The 16544-nt window shown below is 44.1% G+C and overlaps 1 protein-coding gene across 2 annotated transcripts in view; it reads left to right on the forward strand.

The window, feature by feature from the left end:
* The window catches only part of PPP1R1A (protein phosphatase 1 regulatory inhibitor subunit 1A), a 251213-nt gene that overhangs the window by 178535 nt on the left and 56134 nt on the right, over positions 1-16544 (forward strand). The window contains exons 3-4 of one of the 2 annotated variants that reach the window (XM_089691394.1): positions 13306-13343; positions 15889-15952. The exons of the other annotated variant lie outside the window; for it this stretch is intronic. Coding sequence (XP_089547520.1) covers positions 13306-13343; positions 15889-15952 — 102 coding nt within the window. The remainder of the gene's footprint in view (positions 1-13305; positions 13344-15888; positions 15953-16544) is intronic. 2 annotated transcript variants of the gene reach the window in all.

Below are 16544 nucleotides of genomic sequence, written 5' to 3' on the forward strand. Positions count from 1 at the left end.
CACTGCTGGTGTGTTCCATTTTTTGTCATAGGGTGCTGGCAGATTACGGGCCTCCCATTGCTGCTGCCAGGCCCATAATCTGCCATGGGCCCCTGTACCGCCTCCTCATGCTGCTGCCAGGTCCACAGTCTCTCATGGGTCCCTGTACGGCCTCCCATTGCTGCTGTCTCCATCGCCACACTCTGCCATGTGCCACTTTCAGGTCTCCTCACACTGCTGGTGTGTTCCATTTTTTGTCATAGGGTGCTGGCAGATTACGGGCCTCCCATTGCTGCTGCCAGGCCTGTAATCTGCCATGGGCCCCTGTACCGCCTCTTCATGCTGCTGCCAGGTCCACAGTGTCTCATGGGTCCCTGTACGGCCTCCCATTGCTGCTGTCTCCATCGCCACACTCTGCCATGTGCCACTTTCAGGTCTCCTCACACTGCTGGTGTGTTCCATTTTGTCATAGGGTGCTGGCAGATTACGGGCCTCCCATTGCTGCTGCCAGGCCCGTAATCTGCCATGGGCCCCTGTACCGCCTCCTCATGCTGCTGCCAGGTCCACAGTCTCTCATGGGTCCCTGTACGGCCTCCCATTGCTGCTGTCTCCATCGCCACACTCTGCCATGTGCCACTTTCAGGTCTCCTCACACTGCTGGTGTGTTCCATTTTTTGTCATAGGGTGCTGGCAGATTACGGGCCTCCCATTGCTGCTGCCAGGCCCGTAATCTGCCATGGGCCCCTGTACCGCCTCCTCATGCTGCTGCCAGGTCCACAGTCTCTCATGGGTCCCTGTACGGCCTCCCATTGCTGCTGTCTCCATCGCCACACTCTGCCATGTGCCACTTTCAGGTCTCCTCACACTGCTGGTGTGTTCCATTTTTTGTCATAGGGTGCTGGCAGATTACGGGCCTCCCATTGATGCTGCCAGGCCCGTAATCTGCCATGGGCCCCAGTATCGCCTCCTCATGCTGCTGCCAGGTCCAGAGTCTCTCATGGGTCCCTGTACGGCCTCCCATTGCTGCTGTCTCCATCGCCACACTCTGCCATGTGCCACTTTCAGGTCTCCTCACACTGCTGGTGTGTTCCATTTTGTCATAGGGTGCTGGCAGATTACGGGCCTCCCATTGATGCTGCTAGGCCCGTAATCTGCCATGGGCCCCCGTACCGCCTCCTTATGCTGCTGCCAGGTCCACAGTGTCTCATGGGTCCCTGTACGGCCTCCCATTGCTGCTGTCTCCATCGCCACACTCTGCCATGTGCCACTTTCAGGTCTCCTCACACTGCTGGTGTGTTCCATTTTGTCATAGGGTGCTGGCAGATTACGGGCCTCCCATTGCTGCTGCTAGGCCCGTAATCTGCCATGGGCCCCCGTACCGCCTCCTCATGCTGCTGCCAGGTCCACAGTGTCTCATGGGTCCCTGTACGGCCTCCCATTGCTGCTGTCTCCATCGCCACACTCTGCCATGTGCCACTTTCAGGTCTCCTCACACTGCTGGTGTGTTCCATTTTTTGTCATAGGGTGCTGGCAGATTACGGGCCTCCCATTGCTGCTGCCAGGCCCGTAATCTGCCATGGGCCCCTGTACCGCCTCTTCATGCTGCTGCCAGGTCCACAGTGTCTCATGGGTCCCTGTACGGCCTCCCATTGCTGCTGTCTCCATCGCCACACTCTGCCATGTGTCACTTTCAGGTTTCCTCACACTGCTGGTGTGTTCCATTTTTTGTCATAGGGTGCTGGCAGATTACGGGCCTCCCATTGCTGCTGCCTGGCCTGTAATCTGCCATGGGCCCCTGTACCGCCTCTTCATGCTGCTGCCAGGTCCACAGTGTCTCATGGGTCCCTGTACGGCCTCCCATTGCTGCTGTCTCCATCGCCACACTCTGCCATGTGCCACTTTCAGGTCTCCTCACACTGCTGGTGTGTTCCATTTTGTCATAGGGTGCTGGCAGATTACGGGCCTCCCATTGCTGCTGCCAGGCCCGTAATCTGCCATGGGCCCCTGTACCGCCTCCTCATGCTGCTGCCAGGTCCACAGTCTCTCATGGGTCCCTGTACGGCCTCCCATTGCTGCTGTCTCCATCGCCACACTCTGCCATGTGCCACTTTCAGGTCTCCTCACACTGCTGGTGTGTTCCATTTTTTGTCATAGGGTGCTGGCAGATTACGGGCCTCCCATTGCTGCTGCCAGGCCCGTAATCTGCCATGGGCCCCAGTACCACCTCCTCATGCTGCTGCCAGGTCCAGAGTCTCTCATGGGTCCCTGTACGGCCTCCCATTGCTGCTGTCTCCATCGCCACACTCTGCCATGTGCCACTTTCAGGTCTCCTCACACTGCTGGTGTGTTCCATTTTTTGTCATAGGGTGCTGGCATATTACGGGCCACCCATTGCTGCTGCCAGGCCCGTAATCTGCCATGGGCCCCTGTACCGCCTCCTCATGCTGCTGCCAGGTCCAGAGTCTCTCATGGGTCCCTGTACGGCCTCCCATTGCTGCTGTCTCCATCGCCACACTCTGCCATGTGCCACTTTCAGGTCTCCTCACACTGCTGGTGTGTTCCATTTTGTCATAGGGTGCTGGCAGATTACGGGCCTCCCATTGCTGCTGCCAGGCCCGTAATCTGCCATGGGCCCCCGTACCGCCTCCTCATGCTGCTGCCAGGTCCATAGTCTCTCATGGGTCCCTGTACGGCCTCCCATTGCTGCTGTCTCCATCGCCACACTCTGCCATGTGCCACTTTCAGGTCTCCTCACACTGCTGGTGTGTTCCATTTTTTGTCATAGGGTGCTGGCAGATTACGGGCCTCCCATTGCTGCTGCCAGGCCCGTAATCTGCCATGGGCCCCTGTACCGCCTCCTCATGCTGCTGCCAGGTCCAGAGTCTCTCATGGGTCCCTGTACGGCCTCCCATTGCTGCTGTCTCCATCGCCACACTCTGCCATGTGCCACTTTCAGGTCTCCTCACACTGCTGGTGTGTTCCATTTTTTCATAGGGTGCTGGCAGATTACGGGCCTCCCATTGCTGCTGCCAGGCCCGTAATCTGCCATGGTCCCCCGTACCGACTCCTCATGCTGTGACGTTGCAACAAGGTGGAATTCAACCCTACATATGTTAGACCGCCTTTACGAACAGCGAAAGGCCATCACAGATTCCTGATGTTACAAGCGGATAAAGGTACTCCCCTGTGTCGCTTAGATGTCAGCCATTGGCAGTTCATGCATGACACCTGCCGCTTGCTCAGGCCCTTTGAGGAGGCCATGCTATTCGTGAGTCGGCAGGACTATGGGATGAACGACGTCATTCCTCTGTTGCACGTCCTGGAACAAATGCTGTTAACAATGGCTGGTCAGGGTGCGGTAGACGTGGCGCACAGATCTCAACGCCACATGACCCCTGTGGGGGCAGGACAGGAAGAAGAGGAGGAGGTAGAGGAGGACATTGGTGCTCAGGAATTATTGAGTGAAATGGGTGGTTTTTCCACTCAGCGGACAGGAGTGGAGGAGCAGGAGCATCTGGTAGAGGAGGAGGAGACAGAGGACCCAGACGCACCGTGGCAGTATGCTGTGGAGATGGAGGCAGGGAGTCCCTCGCATTCCTTGGCACAAATGGCCCATAGCATGCTCGGTTGCTTGCGTAGCGACAGCCGAATAATAACCATCAGACAGAGGGATGACTTTTGGCTGTACACCTTGTTGGACCCTCGCTACCGTTCAAAAATGGTGGCCTTTTTCACACCTGCTGAGAGGGAGGCCAAAATAACGTACTATAAAAACCACCTATGTAGTCAGTTGGTCTCTGCCTTTCTGCACCAACGTCCATCCTCAGACACTGTGGGCCCTGTGCGCTCGCGTTCCGCTGCCATGGCAGCAGGGGAGGGGTGGGGTGGTAGGAGCAGTGGCAGCTCCACCAGCAGCGGCTGCCTCAGTCTGCAGTCGATGATGAGTAGCTTTCTTCACCAGCGCAGTGAGGAAACTACTAACCAGCCGCAGCAGCAGCAGCATCAGGTGGACCTGGAGCAGGACCTCAAACAACAGGCTTGGGCCTACTTGGACAGCACCCTGCCAACCGAGGTAGACAATCCCCTTGACTACTGGGCAACGAAACTTGACCTTTGGCCCCAACTAGCTGAATTTGCCCTTGAAAGGCTGTCATGCCCGGCCAGTAGCGTGGCATCGGAGCGCGTGTTTAGTGCGGCAGGAGGTATTGTAACTCCGCGGAGGACACGACTGTCCACCCAAAGTGTGGAGAGACTCACGTTTGTGAAAATGAATCAGGCGTGGATTAGTCTGGATTTCAAACCACCAGTTCCTGACACAACTGACTAAATCCGCCATGAATCATGCACCAAACATGTGCCACTTTCAGGTCTCCTCACACTGCTGGTGTGTTCCATTTTTTGTCATAGGGTGCTGGCAGATTACGGGCCTCCCATTGCTGCTGCCAGGCCCGTAATCTGCCATGGGCCCCCGTACCGCCTCCTCATGCTGCTGCCAGGTCCAGAGTGTGTCATGGGTCCCTGTACGGCCTCCCATTGCTGCTGTCTCCATCGCCACACTCTGCCATGTGCCACTTTCAGGTCTCCTCACACTGCTGGTGTGTTCCATTTTGTCATAGGGTGCTGGCAGATTACGGGCCTCCCATTGCTGCTGCCAGGCCCGTAATCTGCCATGGGCCCCTGTACCGCCTCCTAATGCTGCTGCCAGGTCCAGAGTGTGTCATGGGTCCCTGTACGGCCTCCCATTGCTGCTGTCTCCATCGCCACACTCTGCCATGTGCCACTTTCAGGTCTCCTCACACTGCTGGTGGGTTCCATTTTTGTCATAGGGTGCTGTATGGCCTCCCATTGCTGCTGCCTCCACCGCCACACTGTGGCTCCACACTCTGGTTTTGGCCCCGTGACTGCCCAAATGAGTGAAGTGTGCGGTGATTCTAAGATCGACGGCACTCATCTGCATGTCATACTGACTGACAGTATTATTTCTCTTCCCCAGCAGACTCCAAGGGCATTTAAATTAAAGGTACAGTGTTCTGCACTAATATGAAGGCTCTCTGAAGCCTAGAAACACCCTTTTATAAGTTAAATTCGCAGCGAATATATTCGCATCGAATCAAATTTATTCCTCGAATTCGCCGAATCAGCCGAATCGAATTTTTGAATACTTCGCTCATCTCTAAATATGACCAATTGTTTGCAACTCACGCCGCCCATTGACATTCATTGAAACTGCACTCTAGCCACCTCAAATTTGAAGGGCAATTTCTAAACTGCGACTGTGCCTTCATTTTTAATATTTCAGAGACATACTATGCATCAAAATGTAGGTGTGTGTCTTGTGATTCTCACAATATAAAGCTCTTCAGTGTAGGATTGAAGATGGCAACCGCCAGTGAAGTGAGCAAGTTGGAGCAGTTTGTTTTTAACCGCTCTTCTCTGCCCTTGCTGTAGAGTGAGTTGCCATAGGAACCCAGGTGTGTGAGCAGGCAGCAAAGTGACAAAAGCTAGAGTGTGAGCTGAAAAATAAAAGTTGCAATGCATTTCTCACTCTATCAAGCTTGCCACGTGCACTTTTTAAATTTGATCAATCACTTGGTTAGTGTAATGTTTACTATCTTTACTCACTCCAAACACTTCACACAGTTACTCTGCCCACTCCATAAAGTTACTCTGCCCAGTCCAACCTTTTCACAGTTACTCCAGCCACACAACAGTTACTCCGCCCACTCCACCCAGTTACTCTGCCCACTCCAGCTGTAGACCACTGGTGGAGGCAAGAACACTTCACACAATTTCTATTGCTCTCAAAATGTCTGAAATAGTTAATTTTGTACTGTTTTTCAGTGCATTCTGGGCATTTGGGAAGGTCTCCTGAGGTTATCTTAAAAAAACGCTTCTAAATGCAAACGCGCATAAATGCGGTATGCAAACGCAGCTAACAGATATTTGTTAACCTACGTTTTCTAGCAGTCAGTTTCCATCATTCAGAAGTGTTTTACAAACATCCCGTGTACATGGAGCCTTATTGTCAAAGCTTAACTGAACAAGCTGAAGTTAGAAGCTGATTGGCTACCATGCACAGCTGCACCAGATTGTAAGTGCTCCAGTTTTAGTAAATCTAAATGTCTGCTTATCCCACAGTTCAACAAATTAAGCAGGAATTTCCCAAAATTCAAACTGTGAATGACCAGCATAACGGTTAGAATTTGGAAAAATCCAAACCCATATTAACCACCTCCCGCCCGCCATATAGTAATATGACGGGCGCAAGGTGGTTCTCTCGTTCTGGGAGGATATCATATGACGTCCTCCCAGACACCTTACATATTTAACAGACCTTAGAGAAGAAAATAAGAGAAGTTCCTTGTTTAAGCAATCCTCTTTTGATGGATTCACGAGCATTACAGATTACAAGGTGTGAACTAAAGCATATAAACAGTTTTTGCTTGCCTCATGTCTTGGTTTTTTACCTATTCCACATGCTACTTTGCACCCCCTTTCAAGAAACCATGTTGCCATTTTGAAAGCTGACGTCAACAGTGGCTGGCTTTTTTTTTCCACACTGGCCCACCAATGACATTGATGCCAGATCTCCCACATGTGCAATAGTGTATTGTTTACACATTGCTATTGATTTGATAACATGAGCAACACAAGATTTACATTTCTGAAGCCTTCCCAATGTGTAAGTAATAACAGTAAACATCATCCGAGAAGAAAAAGAAAGTAGCGATCTTACGAAATCTGCCATTTTACAGACAAGAGATTCCTGGAAGGCACTTGTGATGGAACCTTCCCAGGGGGCAGTGGTCAGGCTTGGCTATGTCATCAGTGCCTCAATCAACTAGAAGTTGAAAACATTTTAATGTGAATAACAGAAGAAAGCTTTGATTAAGCAAATTACTTTGTTTTGGAATCAACATACATAGATGGATGCACAGTGGATTTAATGGTGGGTCCGCTTTAAGAAATACATAGACTTTATTTTTTAATTTTGACTGAGCTATACCAGTGTTAAAAATACAGATTGTCCACAACTAACAACTAAGGCACTAAGACAGTATAGGAGAAAGGCACACGTATCAAGACACCTAAGTGTAATGCAAGTCATATACACACATAGTCACACACACAGGTACTTTCAACCAGAATTTACACCATTAATTATTCTAAGCATGTGAAAGACCCTCTACCAAATGCACACTTGCCCTGGCACATCATAGCATTCACTCAGCACTCCAAGAAATAACAGAATCCAACTGCAATATTCTTGCACTGTCAAAACCTCCACTTTTATTATCACCCGACACACAGGAGGATATATCTTATAGTCATCACAATCTGCATAATAACACATACCAATAATTATGTGAGCATTACAGCATGAAATAGACACATCTTTTGACAGCGTCAAAGCATAGAATTAATACATTACCAAAGTTATGGGAAGATGGGAAGAAACAGACCCCATCGGAACCATAATGCAAAGGGGGTCGTGGAGAAGCCGTAAGTGCGACCAATCGGTGACCCCATATAGCCTTGGCAAGAGTCCCAGTGTCAGAGCGTCCTCGTCTCCACCGCATAGGAAGGCTGCTCCCAATTGATTCCGCTTAAACCCTTTTTCTGCCAGCTTTCCTGAAGTGGGCAGGCACCACACCCACTCTAGGAGGAGCTCGCAGAAAGGTTCCATGAAGATAACAGATTCATGCCCAGCCACTACACTGAAAAAAAAAATTTATCTAAGAATATCACACTTTTGCTTCAAATCAGTTTCTTATCTACCCTAAACTTAAAGATTTCTTCTTATCTACCCTAAACTTAAAGATTTCGAACTTCTCAAGCAAGTAGACATCTTTAATTGAACAAACAAGTTCTTATCTAATTTAAGCAGTCTAATCTAACATTTCTAGATGTCATAAACACTTTTAATCCCACAAACAAGTTCTTATCTTCTTTAAGCAATCTAATATCTTGTGACTCTGTTCCTTGGGCCTAGAGAAATGACATCAATGTCTCATGCTCCTGGCATCTGGGCAACGATGCTTTATTGTAAAATTACCCAAGAAACAAAGGGTCCAAGGCCAACACAATTCATAGGCATTACTCTAAGGTATTAAAAATGTTTGCATTGATCAATAGATAGGTATCTTGATTGGCAATTATAGCCTTGTCTGCAAGCCAATCTGGTTTCACATAATAATTTGATGCTTAAGGCACAAATCTGTATTAGATAAACATAAATCTGACAAAGCACGTAAGACTTACGATGCCTTTATGCAGTGCAACTGGTACTTACAAACATATCACTTTAGCAGTTGTTCAGGTACTCAGCAATGAACAGCATAAAAAATCATGGGCCAAGCCAGACGAGCAACCTTGCCTGACCTATGTTGTCTTGTTCTCTTTATCTGGCTGCAGTTGTTTTGGTTCATCTTCATAGTTTACAGCAATTCATTCTAATTATGCAGCAAGGGAAAAAGTCGTAGCATGATGAGCTTTCTGCTTTCTCCACCAAAATATTTCAACCATTTTATTCTCCTTTTTTTTTACCTCAATCAGAAAATATTTCCCACCTTTCTGCCAGTTACACGAAATCAACTGGTATATCATATTGACTATAAGTAGCTAACATTGATAGTACCAAATGTCAGAAATACACATGAGATGGAGAGCTGGCCTAATGACATTGCACCTGCATGTCTTGCAGCCTTCAGCAAGTAACGGCAAGTTATGCTGAGACCTAATCATGACTAATTGCTGGGCCTTTACGGGAAGGCAGCCAATCAAATTTGGCTGTCATCTGCATTGCACCTGTGGCCTTTTTACTGTACATACCAGACTTAAAAAAATTAAGATGATCAAATGTAAGATGTTTGTAAAAAACAAGATTGTAGTGTTGAACTTCAGAATGAAACAATGTTTTAAATTACATCTTTGGCTAGTACTACCATTGCAGACTTTTATGGGGTGACAAGTGTTTTTAGCTCCATATGTATTAACCTTCCAAAACACAAAACAATAACATCTTTTTATTACAGCAGATTACCGTCATATTCATTATCAGTTACTAAGAAAATAAACTCATAGCTAACCAGACAATTCCTCCCTAGAGAGCACACAACAAAACCTCTTAGAAAAAAAACTTTTATTTGACAGTGCACAACAAGTACTATTGAAGAGGTATTCCTTACAACAAGTGGCCTACTAATACTATTCAGAAAACACCACAACTGTGCTTAAAGGAGCACTAAAGTCATATTAAGTATTAATGAAGAGCTTTAATTACTTACTCAAAATGCTGTATTAGTATTGTTGAAATATATTTTCTTACTTTGAGAATGTGTTCAGATTCCTGTAGCTGCCGCTGGTGTTTTTGAGTATTTCAGGCTCTTCTTAAAGTAGAATTCCAGCTTACACCTAACTTGCCTAAAAACTGTCCCCTCCCCTTTCCTAACACATATGCTAACTAACCTGTGTATGAAAGATTTATATGCTTACCTATTTTCAGGCCACTTCAGTTTGGTCACATGTGTCAGCCAGCTGTTGCTACAGCATATTTGCTCACATATGATTACCTATCACATCTTAAAAATGCCCCCCCCCCCCCAACGCCTATGCCAACTAACCTGTGTAAGGATGATATATATACTTACTGATTCTCAGACCGCTCTGATCCGGTCATGATACTTGGCTCCCCTGTTTTAGTCAGCAGCTGCTGCAGGGGAGAGGAGGGAGCATCAACAACACATGGGCCATTAGAGCCTTGGGGTGATGTCACCAATTCAAGCTTTAATAGTCACTTTTGAGTGCTCTCTTCTGCCACTGACTGACACAGGGGATTATGTGACCGGATAGAGTGAGCCCAAAATAGGTAAGTATACACATCTTTCTTACACAAGTTAATCAGCATGGGTGTTAGGATGGTGGGAGGGGACAGTTTTAACTCTAGCTAGGTTTATCCTAGAATTCTATTTGAAGGAGAATTGGTATCAGTCAGAGAAGGTAAAGAACGTTTTTATTTACCTCATGAGGCTTATATAAAAGATAATAAATTGATTTGGTACTTGTTTAGACTATCCTAGAGGGGTTTTTAGATGTTTATTAAATTTATGGTGACATATTACTGTCTCTATTTGGAAAAGTAGGTATGCTTACGGATTATGGATTTTCCATTCTGGTAACATGATTCTGACAGCTCAAATCATAATTTGGCCACTTCATTTATGACAAGGAAACCTGTCATGTTAGAAATAAGTGGGTTGCTACTGCTGACCTCAATAAAGTTCCACTTGCTTGCCTACAATACTAATCCTAACCTGGAACCAGCATGCAAGAGTTTTACCTTGGTTGTTCTAGAAACTCTGAAAATCCTGATATCAGAAGACCAGTGTGATAGCCAGGCAGCTAAAGCTTTAGGAAGGTCAGCAATGTCAGCCCACACATTTTTCTCATGACACTTTTCTTTGATCTGTAATATAACTTTTAAAAGTACTGCTATTATAATAAAAACTGTTTTTGCTGTCCACCAGTGGATGTACTGTACATAAGATCTTCTTTGCACTGGCACATCATGCTGTTCTCTTTGATAGACTGATGTTCCCCTAAGTCTTGATGCCTCTGTTGTTGTGATGGGCTTAATATACTTGGCATCTTACTGCTACAGATGGAGCTTTGTATTCAGTGAAAAGTGGGATTTCTCCTATAAAGGGATTAGATTAATCGCAGTCTGATATCCTTAGATCTAGCTCAAACCAACTGCTCCAGCGCTGATTGTTTATAGCGATGTTCTGTCAAAATGGTCTCATTCAAACTGTTGCATGTGCATTTGTACTTGTATAGTAAATTTTCTATTAGATATTCTCTACAAATATTGAATCTATATTGAGTATTTTATTACAGCATTGTTTTACATTGTAATAGGGATAGTTACACCTGAACACAGTGTATTTGGCAGTTGATGTTTGCTGGCAACATAGTACAAGTAATGTTAATTGTAAGAGCTTGTGTTGATGGGTGTTCTCAAGCACTGCCTTTTACATCTGAATGCAGCACTGCTCAAATTTAAATGCAAAATGCAGAAAAAAGTTACATTTGACCTGCTGTCTGCAGTGCATCTCAATAGGACTTCCTGCAGGACAAAGCAGGTCACACACAGCTTAAAAACTGTCAATATTCTGACTTGTGTTTGACTTGCCTTTGAAATGCACATTGAATGCAGTAAACCAAGCCAACACCAGTCCTAAAGTGTTCTGCATTGCAGTTTTCCTAAGCCAAAGCATTAAACAGCCATATTTGAGTTTGAGTTTTTCACTGAATCTACTAGTCCCCGCCCATGCTGTCATTGCAATGACACACAATGTTAGTAGTATTTAGTTAAAAAGAGGGTTTTTTTCCATGGAAAAAAAAAACTTTAGTTGGGCAGTGCCAAATACACAGATTTGTAGCTTTTCTGGACATAATCAGTTAACAGTTTCAACCAGTGCTGGTGGGATGTGGCAAATCATTACCGTACATTATTACAGCTGGTAATTTTTTTGAAACCTTAAGCTGGCTATAAACAGGTTGAACCTTGGCCGGTTCAACAGGGAAAGGCCTAGATTTGAACCATGTATGGGCAGACTTAAAGTCCCCAAGTTGATCGATCGATCAATTTGGGTACAACCAGCCTCTCTGACTTTACATGTGATTATTCCCAGCAGCTATTATAGGCAGTAGCAGTAATCACTGTGTTCTCCCGGTGGGCAAACACAATAGCTCCATGGAAGGAATTCCCCCATCGACACTGACTGTGTTGATAAGGGAATCAAGTGATTTTCTTTCCTGAAACCCTTGGTTGCAGGAAAGAAAATCTCTCCATCTATGGTGGCTTTACTCCTGCTCAATAATGATCCTTAAAGCAGGATAACAGCTGTACAGTATTGTACAGTCCCTTGAGGGAAAAACAGTATTGCTCAATTTGGGAAACAGTTTCTATAATCTACTCACATGTTCAAAATGAATCATATGCCTGTAACAGCCTCAAACTTGATCCACTGGTAGCCTAGCTTCTCCTCTTGCTCACAGTGCTGTGCTGATAGACTGGGGAAAGGAGTTGCACTTGCTCCCAGCATTAGTATGCTGGATTTGCAGAGTTTGTAGACGAACTGTCAGTATAAGTGGCTGTGGTTGCTCACAAGGCACTTCCTGGATAGCTGTGGCGGGTTTACATGACAATAATGCATTTCGGAGTTTTGTCCCCCTTTTTCAAGTCTCTCAAGAGACTTGAGAAAGAGGAACATGCTCTGGAAACATTTTGTTTCCACTTTCCTATACAAACTCTGGACGTCCAGCAGGCTGACACTGGGAGCAAGTATAGCTACTTTCCCCAGTCTATCTGGGAGTGAGTACAGCTACTTTCCCCGGTTTATCTGCACAGCACTGTGAGTGAGCGCAAAAGCTTCCTGTGACACGTTGCAGCTCTGGTCAGTCTACCAGTGGATCAGGTTTGATGCTGTTATAGGCACCCTATTTAGTTAAAACATGTGAGTGGATTATTTTTATTCCATTTTAAACATTCAAATAAAGTGATTAATTGCATTAATCTGTACTCTTCTCTTTGTTGTTCTCTTGTCATTTGAGGTTACCTGCATTCCCTTATACATGGTATGAGGGAGAGCTGCAAAAGATTTAATGCTAAAGGAGGACATTGTATACACTGAGGAGACTTATTTATTGGAACACCTAAACATGATAGGTGTATAAAGGTTTTTGCTGATATGCCCTTTTAAACTTTAGACACTGCCTTCCATCACACAGTAGAGCTCACGTGCTCATATATCTCAATGTTTGAATGTGTCATAGGTATGATCCACCCGGGGGGAGTCAGCTTTACCTGCCTCCCCATTACTTTTGAGGGGGATGTTCTGGAACTACATACAGTACATACTCACTTTAACCTCACATCAGTCTAAAGTCCTTCTTAAAGATTATCCATACATAAATAAATATCCAAACACATGGAAATTTGTTTTTTGGCAATGACCCTTAGAAGAGCTTGTCTTCATTTGACCTCTAAATTAGTGGAAATCTCATTGTCACCTATAAACCAGTAACCCAGAATGCTGTGTTATTTACTGTTATACTTGTTTATCAGCAAGGGTATACAGCACCTTTTTCCCAGTCGTTATCAATGCCGGCCTACTGCGGGCAACTAACACAATCATTTGCTCTCTAATTATACCAAAATTATCGACACCAAAACATTTCAGGTTTTAAATGTAACTATTCTAATGTCTGTATTAACATATAGAAGATATATTTTAATGACCCTTTTATTTATTTCATTAACAGAAATCGATGAAGAACGGACCCCAAATCCTTTACAAAAGGTATGAGTGAACAATAGTGTTGAGGATAAAAGTGGCAATAACTAAAATGACATTTACAGTAGGGTCACTAAGGGTTTATTTCCTAAAGCTGGAGAGTGCAGAAATAGACTCACTTCTACATAAAAACCAATCAGCTCCCATGTTTTATTGCCAAAGCTTAATTGAACAAGCTGAGGTTAAAAGCTAATTGGTTTATATGCAGAAGTGAGCCTGATTTTGCACCCTCCAGCTTTAGTAAATAAAACCCTAAGGGTCATCTTAACATTACCCTTAGGATGAATGACTTAGGGATACTTTAATCCCCTTTTTCTTGCATACTTCCTACAAGCAGCATTTTCTGAAGTCACTCACTGTCTTTCATGCAGTAGCCAAGTTACGTATCTAAGGGCCCAGGGCAATCTTAAAACCCAAAGTTATTGTTTACTGACCATATTCCCTCCTCCAACGACAGCAACAAACTTCAGGGTCGGCCTCTACCAGAGTATTATCACTCTTTCATTAAAAATGCACACACAATGGACCTGTCCTTAGTGGTGCCTTGCCACACACATGACCATCTTCATAATGGCCTTCAAGTTTAGAGCAGATTTCCCTTTAATACCTTTTAGGACAAAATTCAGCAAAATGCTTGTTTATCTATGTAAGTCACGACTGTGGGCTCTAAGGAATTATTAACCCCTAAGGTGTATTCCCTAAGTCTGTCACATGACATTACATGGAATAAAATTGCTACGTGCTATAGTACTGCATGAAACCAATATATCATAACTGGCAGAAAAACCTGCAGCCTAGCGACTTCACCCTAGAGGATAACAGTGCATGGAGTGATTTGTATTCTGTGCAGGATAAAATGACAGTTTACTGATTTACGTGCTTCTGAGATTTAGATTTTAACACTAGGAAAGTGCCCAAGAGAATTACTCTTCTGCAAGCTGAAAAGTGGTATTATCCTAATATATCAGCACAATAGCTTATGAATTTCCAACAGCTTCCTCCCACTGGTCAAGAAATGAGATGTCAGAATATAATTAACATGTTTCAAATACCTTTAACTTTCCAAGTAGATAAATTGGGGCATATTCAGAAGCCTGTAGCAATGAGTGCCGGTTCCCTTATTGAACCTGTCTGTTAAGGATTGCCGGGATTGTTGATTAAGGCAAAGCTGATCATTCATGTGATGTCTGGTTTGATGCCAGGGCTTGCACTACTTTTCACATCATCACTTGAGTTTCCATATTAAAAAGGTACTTCTGGTGTACAACGAAATTCTTATTATACTGGTAATTAAAATAAAGGGATATATAATAATCACTATAGTCCTGTTAGTGCCCAGTGTATTTGTGGCATCCTGGAAACTGACCCTTACAGTATTTACATTTCAAATACTTGGCACAAATATTTTTTCTTGTATGAAAATCATTCAACAAATTATGTTTTTGAGTGCGACTTTCCAATACAATCAAATATGGAAGTCAATGTTATTGAAAAAACTCAGTCCATTATTCAATGATATTTCTAATTTTAGGCTTACCAATTTGGCTTCTTTGGCTAATTGTATACTGCAAAATATTGCAAATATAATGCTAATAATAATACTAATAATATTATAAAGAATTAAAGGGTCAACCCTTCGGTTTTGGTAATTGGTTGATGCTGGTCATTGGAGCAGAGATTTTGTTATGTTTTTTTTTCCCATGAAATATATAAGTTGGTGGCTGGTTTCAATCATGCATCTTCCCAAAGCCAAGATATGAGTTTTAAAAGGGCTGTCCCTTTAAATATGATTCACATATAATTTTTTAAGCAGCCTCCAAATCCATTTTCTACCCATCTACTTGCAACTCTGTTTTATGACTTCACTTGCTGTCTGATGCCTGTCTATTCCAAGGTCTGACCATTCTGACTGTGCATGGTATTGTTCTGGTTAGGAAGAATAAGCACGCTTAGCAAGGTTCAAGCCAATGGCAACTTAGGTAGATCTAAAAGACAGAGATCAGCTGCACTTTATTTTATTGACTAGCAGGCTGTGGCAGATGTGTTTATGCTGCCACCCCCTGTAGGATGATGAGAGACAGAAGATCTGTACAGGAGACAATGCTGTTGCCTACCAGAAACAGGTAGCTGTACATCCATGTAATTGTTTTGGTTTTTTTTAGAATAAGGGCAATGATAAATTATTTTAACAAAAAAAAAAGCATTTTTAACTGAGGGCCGTAAATTACTAGCACCCAACTTTAGCAACGCACCGTTTGACTTACTAACTTTGCTGTGTGTTTGAGTAGTTTTACATTTACCATACTTACGTAAGGTGTGTGGTAATGCTAGTTTACAAGTGATGAAAACTGAACTGTAACAGATTTTTAAACAGAAATCTAAAGGACCGCATAAGACGTATTGGATCATATCTTATTTTTGGAATTTAGCCTTTTGGTGGAGAGGAAGAATGCCATCTATGTATGCTACGTGTTTATTCTATATTCTGTTTTGGGCTACCACTGTCAAAGTGATATGTGACAGTAAGAATACCTCCTGTCTCTTCTTACAGTCCACATTATCAATGTCCCCACATCAGAAGAAAAAAGTGTCACGTACAACACCTACAATGAAAGGTACTAAATCATTGTCTGCATGATATTCTATTTTAGCTGTATTTGTTTTTTTTATCTTGGTCATTTCATATAATTTTTATTTATTACAGGTACTTATGTAGCACCATCAATTTACACAGTGCTTTACATATATATTGTACATTACCATCAGTCCCTGCCTTAAAGGAGTGAACAATCTAAGGTCCCTAACTCACATTCAAACATACACATACTAGGGCTAACTTAGACAAAATCTAATTAACCTACCAGCATGTCTTTGGAGTGTGCAAGGTACCGGAGTACCCAGAGGAAACCCACTCTGAGAGAACATGCAAACTCCAGGCAGGTGGTGTAATGGTTGGGATCCGGACCCTAGTGCTGCTATTCACAAGTGCTAACCATTTAGCTACTTTGCTGCCCATATCATCATGTTTTATGTAAATCTACTGTGCATCCCAAGTGTTTCTTATTGTCATATTTACTCAATAAAGACATTTAATAATTTGGTAAAAATACATCTGAAAAAACAACAACCTTGATTTATCTTAAGTTAGTTTTCTAGTTATTCTGTAAAGTAATTTAATCCATTTGGAAGCTTATTAAAAGGCAGAAG

This window comes from Staurois parvus, unplaced genomic scaffold, assembly GCF_062004578.1.
Source record: "Staurois parvus isolate SC_StPar_1 unplaced genomic scaffold, SC_StPar_1.0 ptg000562l, whole genome shotgun sequence".
Taxonomy (NCBI): Eukaryota; Metazoa; Chordata; class Amphibia; order Anura; family Ranidae; genus Staurois; species Staurois parvus.